Below are 14,393 nucleotides of genomic sequence, written 5' to 3' on the forward strand. Positions count from 1 at the left end.
CTCTCTCTGCCCCTCTCCCACTCATGCTCTGTCTCTCCAAAGTAAATAAACATTAAAAAAAAAAAAGAATTGCTTTTTATGGTCTAGTACTATTATTAAAAATTATAATTCTGCTTTCTAGATTACTAACCTTGTATAAGTCAAAAGACTATATAATGTGAATGTTGTTATACACATATACCCTTATTTTATTTTTTACTTTATTTTTTTTACCTTTCATTTTTTTATTATTATTTTTTAAATACAAAATTTATTGTCTAATTGGTTTCCATACAACACCCAGTGCTCATCCCAACAGATGCCCTCCTCAATACCCATCACCCACCCTCCCCTCCCTCCCACCCCCCCATCAACCCTCAGTTTGTTCTCAGTTTTTAAGAGTCTCTTATGTTTTGCCCCCCCCCTCTCTAACCTTTTTTTTTTTTCCTACCCCTCCCCCATGGTCTTCTGTTAAGTTTCTCAGGATCCACATAAGAGTGAAAACACATGGTATCTGTCTTTCTCTGTATGACTTACTTCACTTAGCATCACACTCTCCAGTTCCATCCACGTTGCTACAAAAGGCCATATTTCATTCTTTCTCATTGCCACGTAGTATTCCATTGTGTATATAAACCACAATTTCTTTATCCATTCATCAGTTGTTGGACATTTAGGCTCTTTACATAATTTGGCTATTGTTGAAAGTGCTGCTGTAAACATTGGGGTACAAGTGCCCCTATGCATCAGTACTCCTGTATCCCTTGGGTAAATTCCTGGCAGTGCTATTGCTGGATCATGGGGTAGATCTATTTTAAATTTTTTGAGGAACCTCCACATTCACATATACCCTTATTTTAAAAACTTTATGGAAAATGTCAAAGCTTCATTTTTCCTATTTTTGGAAATCTTTCTTTTTATACATTCAGATTTGTCTGGTATTTTATTCTTTCAGCCTGAAGATTTTTTTTTTTTTTTTTTTAACAGAAGGCTCAATGCCAAATGTGAGGCCTGAACTCAATGCCAAATGTGAGGCTGTTCGCCACAGCCTGAACAGTTTTTGTAGTTCAGGTTAGCTGCTAATAAATTCTTAGAGTTTGTTTGAAAAAGTCTATTTTTGAGAACCATTTTTCTCAGAAATATATATATGATTTTCTTTTTTTTTTTAGAGAGTGAGTATGAATGGGGGAGAGGAGCAGTGGGAGAGAGACAGAGAGAGAGGGAATCCTAAGTGGGGCTCAATCCCACGATTCTGGGACCATGACTGGAGCTGAAATCAAGAGTCAGACCACGGAGCCACCCAGGGTCCCCTAATAAGTGTTGACTTTTTAAAAAATTGTTCCAATAATTTAAAGATGTCATTGCATGCTTTTTGTTTTGTTTTGCATAGTTTCTGACAAGAAGGTTGCTTAATCTTTGTTTCTCTGTATGTAATGTGCCCACCTCCTGCTGCCATCAAGATGATCTCTTTATTTTTGGTTTTCAACAGTTTGAATATGATATGTATAGCGTGTGTATGTGTGTGTATGCACACATGCGTATGTATATTGGATTTATCCTGTTTGGGATTCTCTGAACCTCTTGGATCTGTGCTTTGATTTTTTTGTTATAAATTTAGTAAATATAGCTGTGCTTTCTTATAAATTTCTTTTGTTATAATTTTTGTAGGATTCTCAGTCATTATTTCTTCTAACATTTTCTCTGCCCCATTCAATCTTCTCCTTCTGGGGTTCCAATTACACATATGTTAGACCATTTGATATTGCCCTTTAGTTCTTGGATGCTCTTTTGTGGGCTTTTGATTTTTTGCTCTTTTTTTCTTTGTGTTTCATTTTCAGTAATTTCTATTGACCTATCCTTGAGTTTATTGATTCTTTCCTGGACTGTGTTTAGTCTATTGATGAACCTGACAAAAGCATTCTTCATCTTGTTACCATGTTTTTTTTTTTTTATTTTTAGCATTTCCTTAAGTCTTACAGTGTCCATCTCTCTGCTTGAGTTTGAGGTCTCAGGTTTCAGATATAGATTTTCCACTTATTTTCTCTGAACCTTGGTTTTCTCTTTTACAAAGTAGAAAAATCAGGAACATATAATAATGACTAACAGACTTGTTTTGAGGATCAAATAGGATCCCTTGGGCTAGTCCCTACCTCTCCCTTCCCTCAGTCTCAATCATTGTCATTTAAGGTTTGCACAGTATGATTACGTTGACCCTATTTAGTTCCTAAATTGTAAGATTGTGTGAAGGGGAAGGGACCTAACATTTACTGACAGCCTGTATTAATCTCATATAGAATTTGAGAAGGGGATAAAAATCGCATTTAAAACGTGCTTTTGTAAAACATTTTACTTCTGCCAGGTCTATGTGGATTTTAATTGGAAGAAACAGACAGCATTAAATCCAGTTGCCACTTGGTTAAATCTGTTAAAGAATCATTAAAATTTTTCAACTGTTGGGTTTCTTGACTCGCTTGAGAAATGTCATGGCTCATAAAACATCTCACTCTCTTTCTCGGTGCCTATAGGATTTTAAATAATTGGGTTGGCTCCCCAGTTTTGCGTTGTGAGGAAAAACTAGTGGAGTTTTGTTCCTCACTGACTGGTGCAAATGAACGATGTTCTCATTGGATTTGGCTTTGTGGTCACAGAGTTGGATTCAGAGTCTGGTTGCACAACTCTAAAATCTTGGGCCGATTATTTAACTTTTGAGTTTGGGTTGTTTTTTGTTGTTGTTTTTGTTTTTTAATCTGTGAAATAAGGATGGTAACCTGCATCAGAGAACTGTTTTGAAGACATAATGTATGTAAAGAAGACATAAAGTATGTAAAGCTTTGGGTATAGTACCTAGTTAATAGTGATCAGTGACTGATAACATTAAGAACAGTAGCTAAAATGCAAACATGCCACCATTAAGTCAAGTTGTAGTAAATAGAAGGGGAAAGGCAACTTTAATATTCTTTTTATTTCTTTTATTTGGAAAGGTCCATCTGGTAAAAGGATATCTTAATAGGGAGAGGGTTAACTAAAAAGTGTGGATGAATAAGAATAACTAAGAATTGGTGCTTACTGTGTGATAGATACTCACGTTTAGTCCTCAGAATACCCCCAAGCCATCGTTCCTCTGAGAGGCCTTTCAGCGTTTATTTATTTATTTATTTTGGGGGGGACAGAGAGAGACAGAGCATGAACGGGGGAGGGGCAGAGAGAGAGGGAGACACAGAATCGGAAACAGGCTCCAGGCTCTGAGCCATCAGCCCAGAGCCTGACGCAGGGCTCGAACTCACGGACTGCGAGATCGTGACCTGGCTGAAGTCGGACGCTCAACCGACTGTGCCACCCAGGTGCCCCTAGAGACGCCTTTCTTTATCTGAGTAAGAGTGACCACCCTCTCCTTGATGTTCTTCTGTTCTAGTTTGTACCTTGTCACTATCTTTTACATGTAACTCCCTCCTCTCTCCGCTTCTCCTCCCCAGTGAAAGGTTTTTTACGTATTTGGTCGCAAGTGGCCCACAGTAAGTAGAATTAAATTGTTGGGATGTCAAATCTCTGTGTGTTTCTGGTCAAGAGTGAAATCCCACTTTCTTTATGTTGTAGGTGAAAATTTAAGCATTAAAAACTGAATGTTGGTCTAAGGTAACATTGCTAAGAAAATAGTTGTGGATAAAGAAACTGCTCAATCAATCCGAGGCTCCTCCCTGCCCCCCCCCCCCATAGACTGTTTTGTTGGTTTTTTTTTAGACTGTTTAAGATAAACAAATATAGCATCTTAAAGTAGCTCTTGCTCTGGAAATTACCTTAGGGTAAATATGAATTTCAAAGAAGTATCCAAATTCTGTGTTTGTAAGTCATTTCACTCTAATGGGAATTATTCAAGATTGAAATTATTTAATACAAAGAAACATTCTTTATTCGTACTGTGAGTAGCTGTGTTCCAAACATAGACCACAATACTGGCATTCTTGCTTGAAAAGTACAAGGAATAATGTCAAATTATTTTTGCAGCTTTTCTTTTCTTTTTTTTTATCATAAAAATTTTCACAAAATTGTCCTGCTGATGATAGATTTTTACAGTTGGAAGGAACCTAAGAGATGCAGTCTAACTCCTTCCTGCCACCCAGAGAGGTGAAGCAATTTTTCCAAAGTCACGTAGCTAACTAATGACAGAACCGGCGAGAGAACAGAGTCCTTGATCCATTTTCCATAGTGTTACATTCCTTAGGAAAAAACTGCCTACTCATTCTTGGTTTTTAATTCTAGTTAGAGTCTTAGGGTAAGATTTTCCCCTGTGAGTCACTACTGCTCTTTTGTTTTCTTGTGTGGGTGTCTGGGACCAATCTATTAAGGGGGGTGGAATTTTTTGCTGTTGTTGTTGAACAATTGAACAGTGTAAGGCACTAAACAAGGAAAAGGCATCTGTCTGGTTAGCATGTGAGGGGTAGGGAAGAAGGGTTGTAGCTCAGACTCTCTGCTTTTAACATTGATAAGCAGGTATTTTAAAGCTGAGTTTCCTAACTTGGGGTCTGAATTCCCTAAAGTTTTACGAAAACTATGCAAATAGATACGTACCTCCCAAGAAAAGAATGTGTAGCTTTCATCAAGTTATTAAAGGGTACATAGCTAAAAACTGTTGTTTTCTTTTTTAAAGGGAGGAAAAGCCAATAAGCAAACCTGAGAACCAGTTCCCGACTCTTGTACTCTAAATACTAATTATACTAGAGGCCTCCTTATTATCTACAGCCGCCTTCTGTTGGTATGCCCTTTCCTGAAGATAAGCCTTCCCAGATGGCTTCCTGGATCTTGTCATGGAAGCCATTGGAGGCCCCAACCTTCTCGCAAGAACTTTTCCCATAGGTTTCCCAAGGCTGCCTTCTCTCCCTTCTCTGCCTGTTGTTTCCAGCATAGGGTGGGAGACCCTGGGTTTTTTGTTCATTAGAAAACTTAGGGGTGTTTTTTCTATTACATTCTGGTTAAAAGGAATTTGTAAGCTGACTTGAGAGCCTGAGAGTATTTGCTATAAGAAAAAAAAATGCAATCAGGATTCCATTCAATACTTCACACATTTACTTTTAGAATGCTTCTAGTTCTTCAGTTAGGGAATCTCTGTTTGATCGAGAAACTCTTTCTACTTTCTAGAAACAGACTGAAAATCCGTGGATGGTGGCTTAGGAGTTACCCAGATCTGTCTCTGAAAATGTTTTAATTTAGTTTTTCTCTCCTGAATTTTATTAGATCTAAAAGAAATTACCCTTGAATAGGAATTCACTTTAATGGGCTTTCTTCCTAGAAAAGAACATGATATGCAAAGCACATTCTAGATTAAAAAAAATTTTTTTAATGTTTGTTTCTGAGAGAGACGGACAGACAGACAGTGCAAGCTGGGGAATGGCAGAGAGAGAAGGAGACCCAGAATCCGAAGCAGGCTCCAGGCTCTGAGCCGTTAGCACAGAGCCCAACGTGGGGCTCGAACTCACGAACTGTGAGATCATGACCCGCGCCAAAGTCAGACGCTTAACTGACTGAGCCACCCAGGCGCCCTTCTGAATTTTTAAGTTTAGCATCTGGACACACAAAGAGAAAGCGACCACTAAGATTAAAGTTGGAAGAATTTGTTTGTTCATTTATTCGTTAAAAAAGGCCTTATTGAATACATGTCTTGAACCCTCAGGTGTCATGTTAGATGCTGGGAAATGAGAAGAGGTCTTTTCCCTTGTGAAGCTCATGTTCTTCTGGGGATACAGTTAACAATTCCAACCCAGAATGCTAACTACTCTAATAGAGGTACAAGAAAAGCATTGGAGTCAGGACTCTGCCTAACCAGGAAGAAAGGTGGGGTGTTAGGGAAAACTTCCCAGAAAGGTGACCTGTACTTGAGTTGTATCTTAATAGGTTCAGTAGAAACTTGTCAGGCAAGAAGGAGTCTAGGTGTAAGTGGTATTTTTGTGCCTTCCTCATTTTAACTACGTTTAACATTCGCCACTCTCTTATTTTGTATTTTCAATTAGAGCTCTAAACGAGAATGGAAGCCACTGGAGGACCGTAGCTGTACAGACATACCCTGGCTGCTGCTTTTTATTCTCTTCTGCATTGGAATGGTAAGGACACTCTCCTAGATGATCAGAACCTGGTGAACTCATGATCCAAGGGAATGATGGGGAATTGGTTTAAAGGGGGAGCTTGTTATTTATTTATTTATTTATTTATTTATTTATTTATATTTAACCCCTCCTGAATTGCTTATAACAGGAGGCCCTAGGATATCATTGAAGCTGGTTATTTTTGTCCCATACAATTCATTGGTATTTGATACCCCTTGATTTTTTTTTTCTTTTTTTAAGCTTACATGAGATAACATTAAGGGGATTGGAACTTTGTCTCTTTTACTAGATCATTTAGGATCATTAGGATCACTAGATCATTTAAGGAAGCCAGATCATTCCACATAAATTTCTGTGAATTGTGATCTTAATGGCATGTTGACCAGAGCACTGGCCATGGAGTCTTGAGTATTTATCCAACCCAATCACACAAACCTGATGGCTATATTTGTACCAGTTTTCCTTTCAGGGACTTGGTGTGTTCCTTTGTATAACATTAGAAGTTGTGCCAGGGGGTATCGACAGTGTTTCCAATTCTCACATCTTTTAGTTCTTCCTGAAGAGGTGAAGCTGCCTGCTCACTGCTTCTGCCCATACTAGGCCCCTGCTGCCTGCTGTGTGTGCTGTACTGAGTGGCGTCTCTCAGTTGGAGGTGGGGGACTTGGTGATTTTCCATTGGGTATAGACGATGGAGGAGCAGAGTCCCTCGTACAGAGTGTGGGGGGTGTGCTGATTCAAACTGCATACCCATCCGGCCCTGCAGGGGTTTCTGACACAGCCTTCAGGGACTTGAGAGTCCCTGCCAGTGTGCTGGGCTGGAAAAGAAGGTTGGAAACAGCGGTTTTAAAGCTAGCTGATGTGTAGAGCTACAGTTAGAATGGACTTGGAAATCCTCATCTGGCTCATCACCCTCATTCTACAGAGTGAGAAGCTCAAACCCAGAGATGGCAATGACCATCCCAAGGCACATTGTTAGTTATTAGCAGGGCTGAGAACAGAATCCCGGTCTCATAATTTCCAGGGCAGTGCTCTTTTCTGCCACCTTGTTTCCTCTTCCTCAAGGGGACTGTGCAGACGGTATCGCTTTCTTTCTCGTGGTCTTTACAAACCAAAACACAAATACACTACCTCTGGCAGCCTTTTTTCACAAATACGTGAGTGTTTTTAACCCCCATTTCCCCATATCTTTTATAGAGCTTCTTTAGGAAAATCTTATTCTGTGTCCTCTGCAACGGTACACCCTGCAAATGCCACTTGAAAATCACAGAACTACCCTACGCCTAATAGGCATAATTAGCAGGTGCCAGTTCTGAACCTGAAGAAAGGATAAGAAAGCAGTAGACTTTTTAAAATTTTTTTTTTCAACGTTTATTTATTTTTGGGACAGAGAGAGACAGAGCATGAATGGGGGAGGGGCAGAGAGAGAGGGAGACACAGAATCGGAAACAGGCTCCAGGCTCTGAGCCATCAGCCCAGAGCCTGACGCGGGGCTCGAACTCACAGACCGCGAGATCGTGACCTGGCTGAAGTCGGACGCTTAACCGACTGCGCCACCCAGGCGCCCCAAGGAGTGTTAGTTTTAAAGATAATAGCTTAGTTTCAAGAAACCTGAGATACTTAGAAAACATCAAAATACCCATTTCCTCACTTAGGACTTCGAAGATGTTGTTCAAGAGTCTACTTAGTTTAATGGAGTGGCACCTGAAATGCAGTGTGCATACAGAGTGTGGGAAAAATTTTTTTGTTAACAGAATTAGTCCACCACCTCTCCCCATACCCTGAATCATCCCTGAGACAAACAGCAGCTGACCTTTCGAAATTAGATTTATAAACACATGTACCTGCCACTCCAGGTGCTTTTGATTTTCTACTCTAAAATAGCTCGGGAAAGCATCATGAATGTTGATAGGCTGACTTGGGGGTGACCTGAGAGTAAGGAGTATTTGTTTACTGACATGTTTTAATGCAATGGTAATTCATGTTGATGTCAGTGCAGTGGTAATTAAGACCCACTGTGTGTTCTTTTTATTTTTCTTTTATTAAAAAAATTTTTTTTAATGTTTATTTTTTCAGAAAGAGACAGAGAGTGTGAGCTGGGGAGGGGCAGACAGAGAGGGAGACACAGAATCCAAAGCAGGCTTCAGGCTCTGAGCGATCAGCACAGAGCCTGATGCGGGGCTTAAACTCACATCACAAGCCACAGGATCATGACCTGAGCAGAAGTCGGACGCCTAACCGGCTGAGCCACCCAGGCGCGACCCCCCCCCCCCCCCCCCCACTGTGTGTACTTTTAAATGCAGGCATAGTGTTATGTGTCTTGGAAGGATTTTTTTAATGGATTACCTCCATGGAGTTGAGCTAACCTCAAATTTTGCCATGTGGAAACTGGAGAAATTTTCAAGTTCTGTTGCCCACCATACTGGCAGAACACAATAGTAGACCAACGTTTCTTTGTCTTCCGTGTATTCGTTTTGTATGGTTTTGAAAAGGCTTGTTTTTTTCTTTTAGGATTTCATCCTATAGTACTTCTCAGAGAAACATTCATCAAACCTTTATTGATTTATTGAGCATTGCCCTATGCTTGATGCTTTTGTATGTATTTATCTTGTTAAATTTTCCCAGTTATCTTATGAAATAGGTTTTATCCCTAGCTTATAAACAAGGTGTAACAAGGTTAAATATTTGCTTGTCTAAGAATATAATAATGGCAATACACGGCAAAGATAGAATAGGAACCAGAAGTTTCTGCCTATATTCTTTTGATCTAGTGGCCTTTCTGTCAACTTGTGACCTTATTTTCAAGCCATATCTTTATTCACTGTCCCTTACTTGTAGTTCTTTGCTCATTCCTTGATGTCTGTGCTTTGAAATATGTTAAGATCTTGTCTTATTTCATTCATCTTCACCATTAAGTCTTATTTACACATGTTCACCTCTTCATAAATATTTGTACTTCTCTTTTATTTCCTCTCTTACATTCAAGATTTTTCCATGCTTACTTGCCTTGTCTAGAACTTAGGGTATTTTTCTTTAATTTTATTTTAGGTGGGGGGTGTGGGGGGAGTGCACATGAAAGTGTGGGAGAGAGGCCGAGGTGGGGAGAGAGAGAGAGAGAGAGAGAGAGAGAGAGAGAGAGAATGAGAATCTTAAGCAGGTTCCATGCCCAGCATGTAGCCTGATACAGGGCTCAATCCCATGACCGTGGATCACGACCTGAGCTGAAATCAAGAGTCAGATGCTTAACCAACTGAGCCACCCAGGTGCCCCAAGAACTTAGGTTATTTTCCAAAGCAAATTTCTACCAGCCTTCTTGAGAGCTATCATCTTCCCCATTTGAACTTTCATCCGTATTTTGAAATTATTGGACATACATTTAACTCCGTTCTAAAAAATTGCACGTAGCATTGTGCTTCTAAATTTCTATTTTCCCTTAAGGTAGTAATCAAGTGGTTCTCATATTAGACAATAAAAAAAATACTCGTTCCTGGGTCCCACCTCTGATTGTGATTTAATCTCTGTGTTCGATGTTCAGCCAGGATTGAGAGACCACTGTTTTAGGCACCAATAAACTGCTGAAGAGTTTTGAGCAAGAAATGATGTGACCGGGTTTAGGAAGATAGCCCTGGTAGCCAATGTTGAAGATGGTCTGTAAAGCCATTGTAAAGGGGAACCACTTTGAAGGCTGATGGGATAGTTCAGATAACATGTGGAAAACTGGAAATAAGGTAGTAATAAAGGAGAGGAAGAGAGAGCATCAATGTTGCAGGCAAGACAGAGACAGAGTAAGGATGACTAAGAGGTTCTTGTGTTAGGGGTTCAGGTTAGAACTTTTCAGCTCAAATCTGACTCCAGCTTGTAAGTTCCAAACCACAGTTTCTGTACACATGAAGGAACAAAAATAAGATGGATAAACAAATATTACTTTATTATTTTTTTTAATTTTTTAATGTTTTTATTTATTTTTGAGAGAGAGACACAGAGTGTGAGCAGGGGAGGGGCAGAACGAAAGGGAGACACAGAATCCGAAGCAGACTCCAGGCTCTGAGCTGTCAGCACAGAGCCCAATGCAGGGCTCAAACCCACAAACCAGGAGATTATGACCTGAGCTGAAGTCAGATGCTCAACCAACTGAGCCACACGGGCACCCCAATACTAATTTATTAGTCACCAGACAGTCACCTGATTATATCCAATAAAGAAATCCTTGGTGAAAATGACTTGTAGAATGAAGCTTGTGCCATGTGGGCTGAAGGTCCTTCCCATCTTGGATAGTGCAAGTTCATTCTCTCTCAGCGAGAGAGAGGTATGTATGAGAAGAGGGAAGAGATCCATCGGGACCCTATCTGCCCAGATCAGCTTACTGCAGAAATCAGGAAAGAGAGGCGACTGGATGGCCCTAGTAGGAGTGCTTACCATGGACAGTGGAAGGTAGAGAGACCTTACAATTTAGCCCTCTTACTTATTGCTTCTTACTGCGGACGAGGGGCTGTTCTGTATGTGACACAGAAACATTGAAATTTCACAACTACATTCTCATTTTACAGATAGAGACCAGAGGCACAGAGATAAGTTCAATAACTTGTCTAGATAACCCAGTGGCAGCATTGAACCCGGAAGAGAAGAGGTAGAAAAGGTGAGGCCTCAAGAGATAGTCCCTCCTTTGTTGCCTGGAATTGGGAACAACAGATAGTCATTTAGAACATGGATGTGGTAACCTTGCCGGCCAGTAAATGTTGTCTCATCAGTATTTCAGATTCTGAGCAAACAGTTTAGCATTCTTACTTCCTCCGGCACAGTTAGGAAGCAATAGTGATGGCCAGAAGTGTGGAGGGGTGAGACTGAGCAGTACCCTCACTCCGTATCTTACATGTGCAGTCCAGTAAAGAATGAAATGACAAATGCAGACAGGGTATGTGCAGGAGAGGTGAGTGGTTTGGGGAAGTGTGGAATGAGAAGATGAATTCGACAGAAGTAGGGCATGGGTAAGGATAAGCACTGGGAAATGCAGAGTTGGAGCTTTGGAGAATGGTCTGGACTAGAGCTAGGCGTAGGAGACATCATTGCATACGTTGTCCCTTCAGACTGCTTTCAAGGACCTTTTTTTAATTTTATAGCATTAGTCTAGTTCCCAGAGCATAGTGTTTCTACCTCATTAACTATTGTTGAGCATGCAGCACCTAGTGAAAGACTCAGAGACTCACTGCAGTATTTAGTCATCTGTGTGATGGTCTGTGCTTTGCCAGGAAGAGGAAGAAAATTACCTTAAGGTTACCTGATCCAAATATGTACCTACTTAATGTTAAATCCTTTGGTTTTTTTTTCCTTTTTTTTATTATGGTAAGATATAAATAACATAAACTTTACCATGGTAACTATTTTTACATTGATTACATGGATTTGGTTTTTAATTTAATTTAATTTTTTATTTTTTTATTGATTTTATTATTTTTTTAAATTTACATCCAAATTAGGTAGCGTATAGTGCAACAATGATTTCAGGAGTAGATTCCTTAATGCTCCTTACCCATTTAGCCCATTACCCCCTCCCATACTCCCTCCAGTAACCCTCTGTTCTCCATATCCATGAGTCTCTTATGTTTTGTCCCCCTCCCTGCCTTCATATTATTTTTGTTTCCCTTCCCTTATGTTCATCTGTTTTGTCTCTCAAAGTCCTCATATAGTGAAGTCATAGGATATTTGTCTTTCTCTGACTAATTTCACTTAGCATAATACCTTCAATTCCATCCATGTAGTTGCAAATGGCAAGATTTCATTATTTTTGATTGCCGAGTAATACTCCATTGTATATATATACCACATCTTCTTTATCCATTCATCCATTGAGGGACATTTGGGCTCTTTCCATACTTTGGCTATTGTTTTTTTGTTTGTTTTTTTTTTTTTTATTTTATTTTTGGGACAGAGAGAGACAGAGCATGAACGGGGGAGGGGCAGAGAGAGAGGGAGACACAGAATCGGAAACAGGCTCCAGGCTCTGAGCCATCAGCCCAGAGCCTGATGCGGGGCTCGAACTCACGGACCGCGAGATCGTGACCTGGCTGAAGTCGGACGCTTAACCGACTGCGCCACACAGGCGCCCCGGCTATTGTTGATAGTGCTGCTATAAACACTGGAGTGCATGTGTCCCTTTGAAACAGCACAACTGTATCCTTGGATAAATACCTACTAGTGCAATTGCTGGGTCATAGGGTAGTTCTATTTTGAGTTTTTTGAGAAACCTCCATACTGTTTTCCAGAGTGGCTGCACCAGCTTGCATTCCCAGGATTTTCTTTCTTTTTTTTTTTTTTTAATTTTTATTTATTTTTTTATTTTAGAGAGAGAGAGCAAAAGCAGGGGAGGGACAGAGAGAGAGAGAGAGAGAGAGAGAGAGAGAGAAAATCAGCGCAGAGCCTGATGCAGGGCTTGATATCATGACCATGAGATCATGACCTGAGCCAAAATCGGGAGTTGGATGCTTAACTGACTGAGCCACCCATGTACCCCTAAATTGATTTGCTTTTAACCTACTCTTGCTTTTGTATTCTTGGTCACTATGCTGGACCAAATGGGCTTATACTTCTTCCTGCAAGTATACTCTGAAAAATTTTACTTTGTGTCTACTTTCCCTTAGGATCATAAATTTCGAGAAGAGGAAAGCGCTTTAGAGATTAATCTAGTTAAACCCAGGAAACTGAGGCTCAGAATTTAAAGTGACTTACCCAAGATCATAGGGAGTATTTATATCAGAGCTGGGTTCAATGTCTAGTATTCCCTGTTTGTGTTTTTTCTTTTTTTCATTGCTCAAGCTGCCCATGAAACTGAGCCTATCTGATTTTGCTTCCTCATACTGCATGATTTTCTAACCTTTTGAGAACATTTCAGTTCTTTTTTTTTTTTTTTAACGTTTATTTTTTTGAGAGACAGAGAAAGACAGAGCTCAAGCGGGGGAGGGGGAGAGAGGGAGACAAAGAATCTGAAGCAGGCTCCAGGTTCCCAGCTGGAGTCAGCTGATGCAGGGCTCCAACTCACAAACCATGAGATCATGACCTGAGCCGAAGTTGGCTGCTTAACCAACTGAGTCACCCAGGTGCCCCCATTTCAGTTATTTTAGGGTAAACTTCATATATTTTAACCTTTTTATACCCTGCATAGCATCTTGCATTTGTAAATGCTCAGTAAATACTTTTTGGGTGTATATTTTCTAGACTTCCAAACATTCTTGCTTATTGATTCTTTCTTCTTTCTTAGAGTAATACATCCTATTAATGTGTGAAGAAATCCAGAAATCTGGAAGATTGGCAAAATTTAAAAAAATTTTTTTAGTTTGTATAAATATTAGTTATTCATCAGGTATTCTTTTTATAAAATGTGTTTATTTTGAGAGAGTGTGTGTGCACACGTGAGCGGGGGAGGCACAGAGAGAGGGGGAGAGAGGATCCTAAGCAGGCTCCATGCTGTCAGCACAGAGCCTGACTTGGGGCTCAATCCCACAAACTGTGAGATCATGACCTGAGCCGAAATTAAGAGTCAGATGCTAACTGACTGAGCCATCCAGGTGCCCCTGCATCAGGCATTCTTGTCCTGTCTTCTAGGTCCTAATAGCCTTCCTTGTCTCTGGGTTCTCAGAAAAGGAGGAACAGAAGCCAAATACTGCTTCAAGGTTTGACAAATTAGTGATTAGGAGATTGATTCCAAGCTTTCACTGAGTTTAGGAATAGAGGTAGAGGATTAGGTATAGAACTAAAGGAGGTAGTATTGAAGGGGGAAAAAAGAGCCTGGATATACTTTCATTTCAGAGCTATAAACATAAATCTTTTCCCCCATCTTTCTATTTTGAAACATTTTACTAGATTTGTATTTCATTCTCACCCGCCACACGCCACATGTGTTTTTGTTGACCGTTTTTTTTCCACACCCAAAACCCAAACTAAGGCTTTCGCCTTGCTCAGTTGCATGTTAAGGCTCCAGGTTTGAAATTCATACATGCTTGTGACATAAAATGTGTCCCCTTTTTTGACTACTAGTGAATGAAACTAAGCAAATCCTCCTTCTTAAATTGAACTAATGAGTGCAGTTCAGAAATTGTCTGTCTCCCTCTGAGGCAGTAGGTACTTCCTAGTTTGCCAGATCTGGCATGGGATCCACCACCGCTGTATGCCTTTATCTGATTTGAGTCACCTTCTGTTTGTGATTAGATTTGTCTGCTCCTCTCTCTCTCTCAAAATAGCTGTTCTGAAAGCAATTCAGTAACTCAGTCCTTTTAAGATTTTAGCCATGGTTCTCTTCCTTACTAATAGGCTTACTTTCTCTGCAGTGAT

At 40.1% G+C, this 14,393-nt stretch overlaps 1 protein-coding gene across 3 annotated transcripts in view; it reads left to right on the forward strand.

Moving 5' to 3' along the window:
* The window catches only part of SLC44A1 (solute carrier family 44 member 1), a 206,114-nt gene that overhangs the window by 49,313 nt on the left and 142,408 nt on the right, over nt 1-14,393 (forward strand). For all 3 annotated transcript variants that reach the window (XR_006295036.1, XM_043566212.1, XM_043566211.1), the window contains exon 2: nt 5,982-6,071. Coding sequence is in view for 2 of the 3 variants with exons in the window: in XM_043566212.1 (XP_043422147.1) it covers nt 5,982-6,071 (90 nt within the window). In the remaining variant the exon portion in view is untranslated. The remainder of the gene's footprint in view (nt 1-5,981; nt 6,072-14,393) is intronic.

The sequence above is a fragment of the Prionailurus bengalensis genome, chromosome D4 (genome assembly GCF_016509475.1).
Source record: "Prionailurus bengalensis isolate Pbe53 chromosome D4, Fcat_Pben_1.1_paternal_pri, whole genome shotgun sequence".
Lineage (NCBI taxonomy): Eukaryota > Metazoa > Chordata > Mammalia > Carnivora > Felidae > Prionailurus > Prionailurus bengalensis.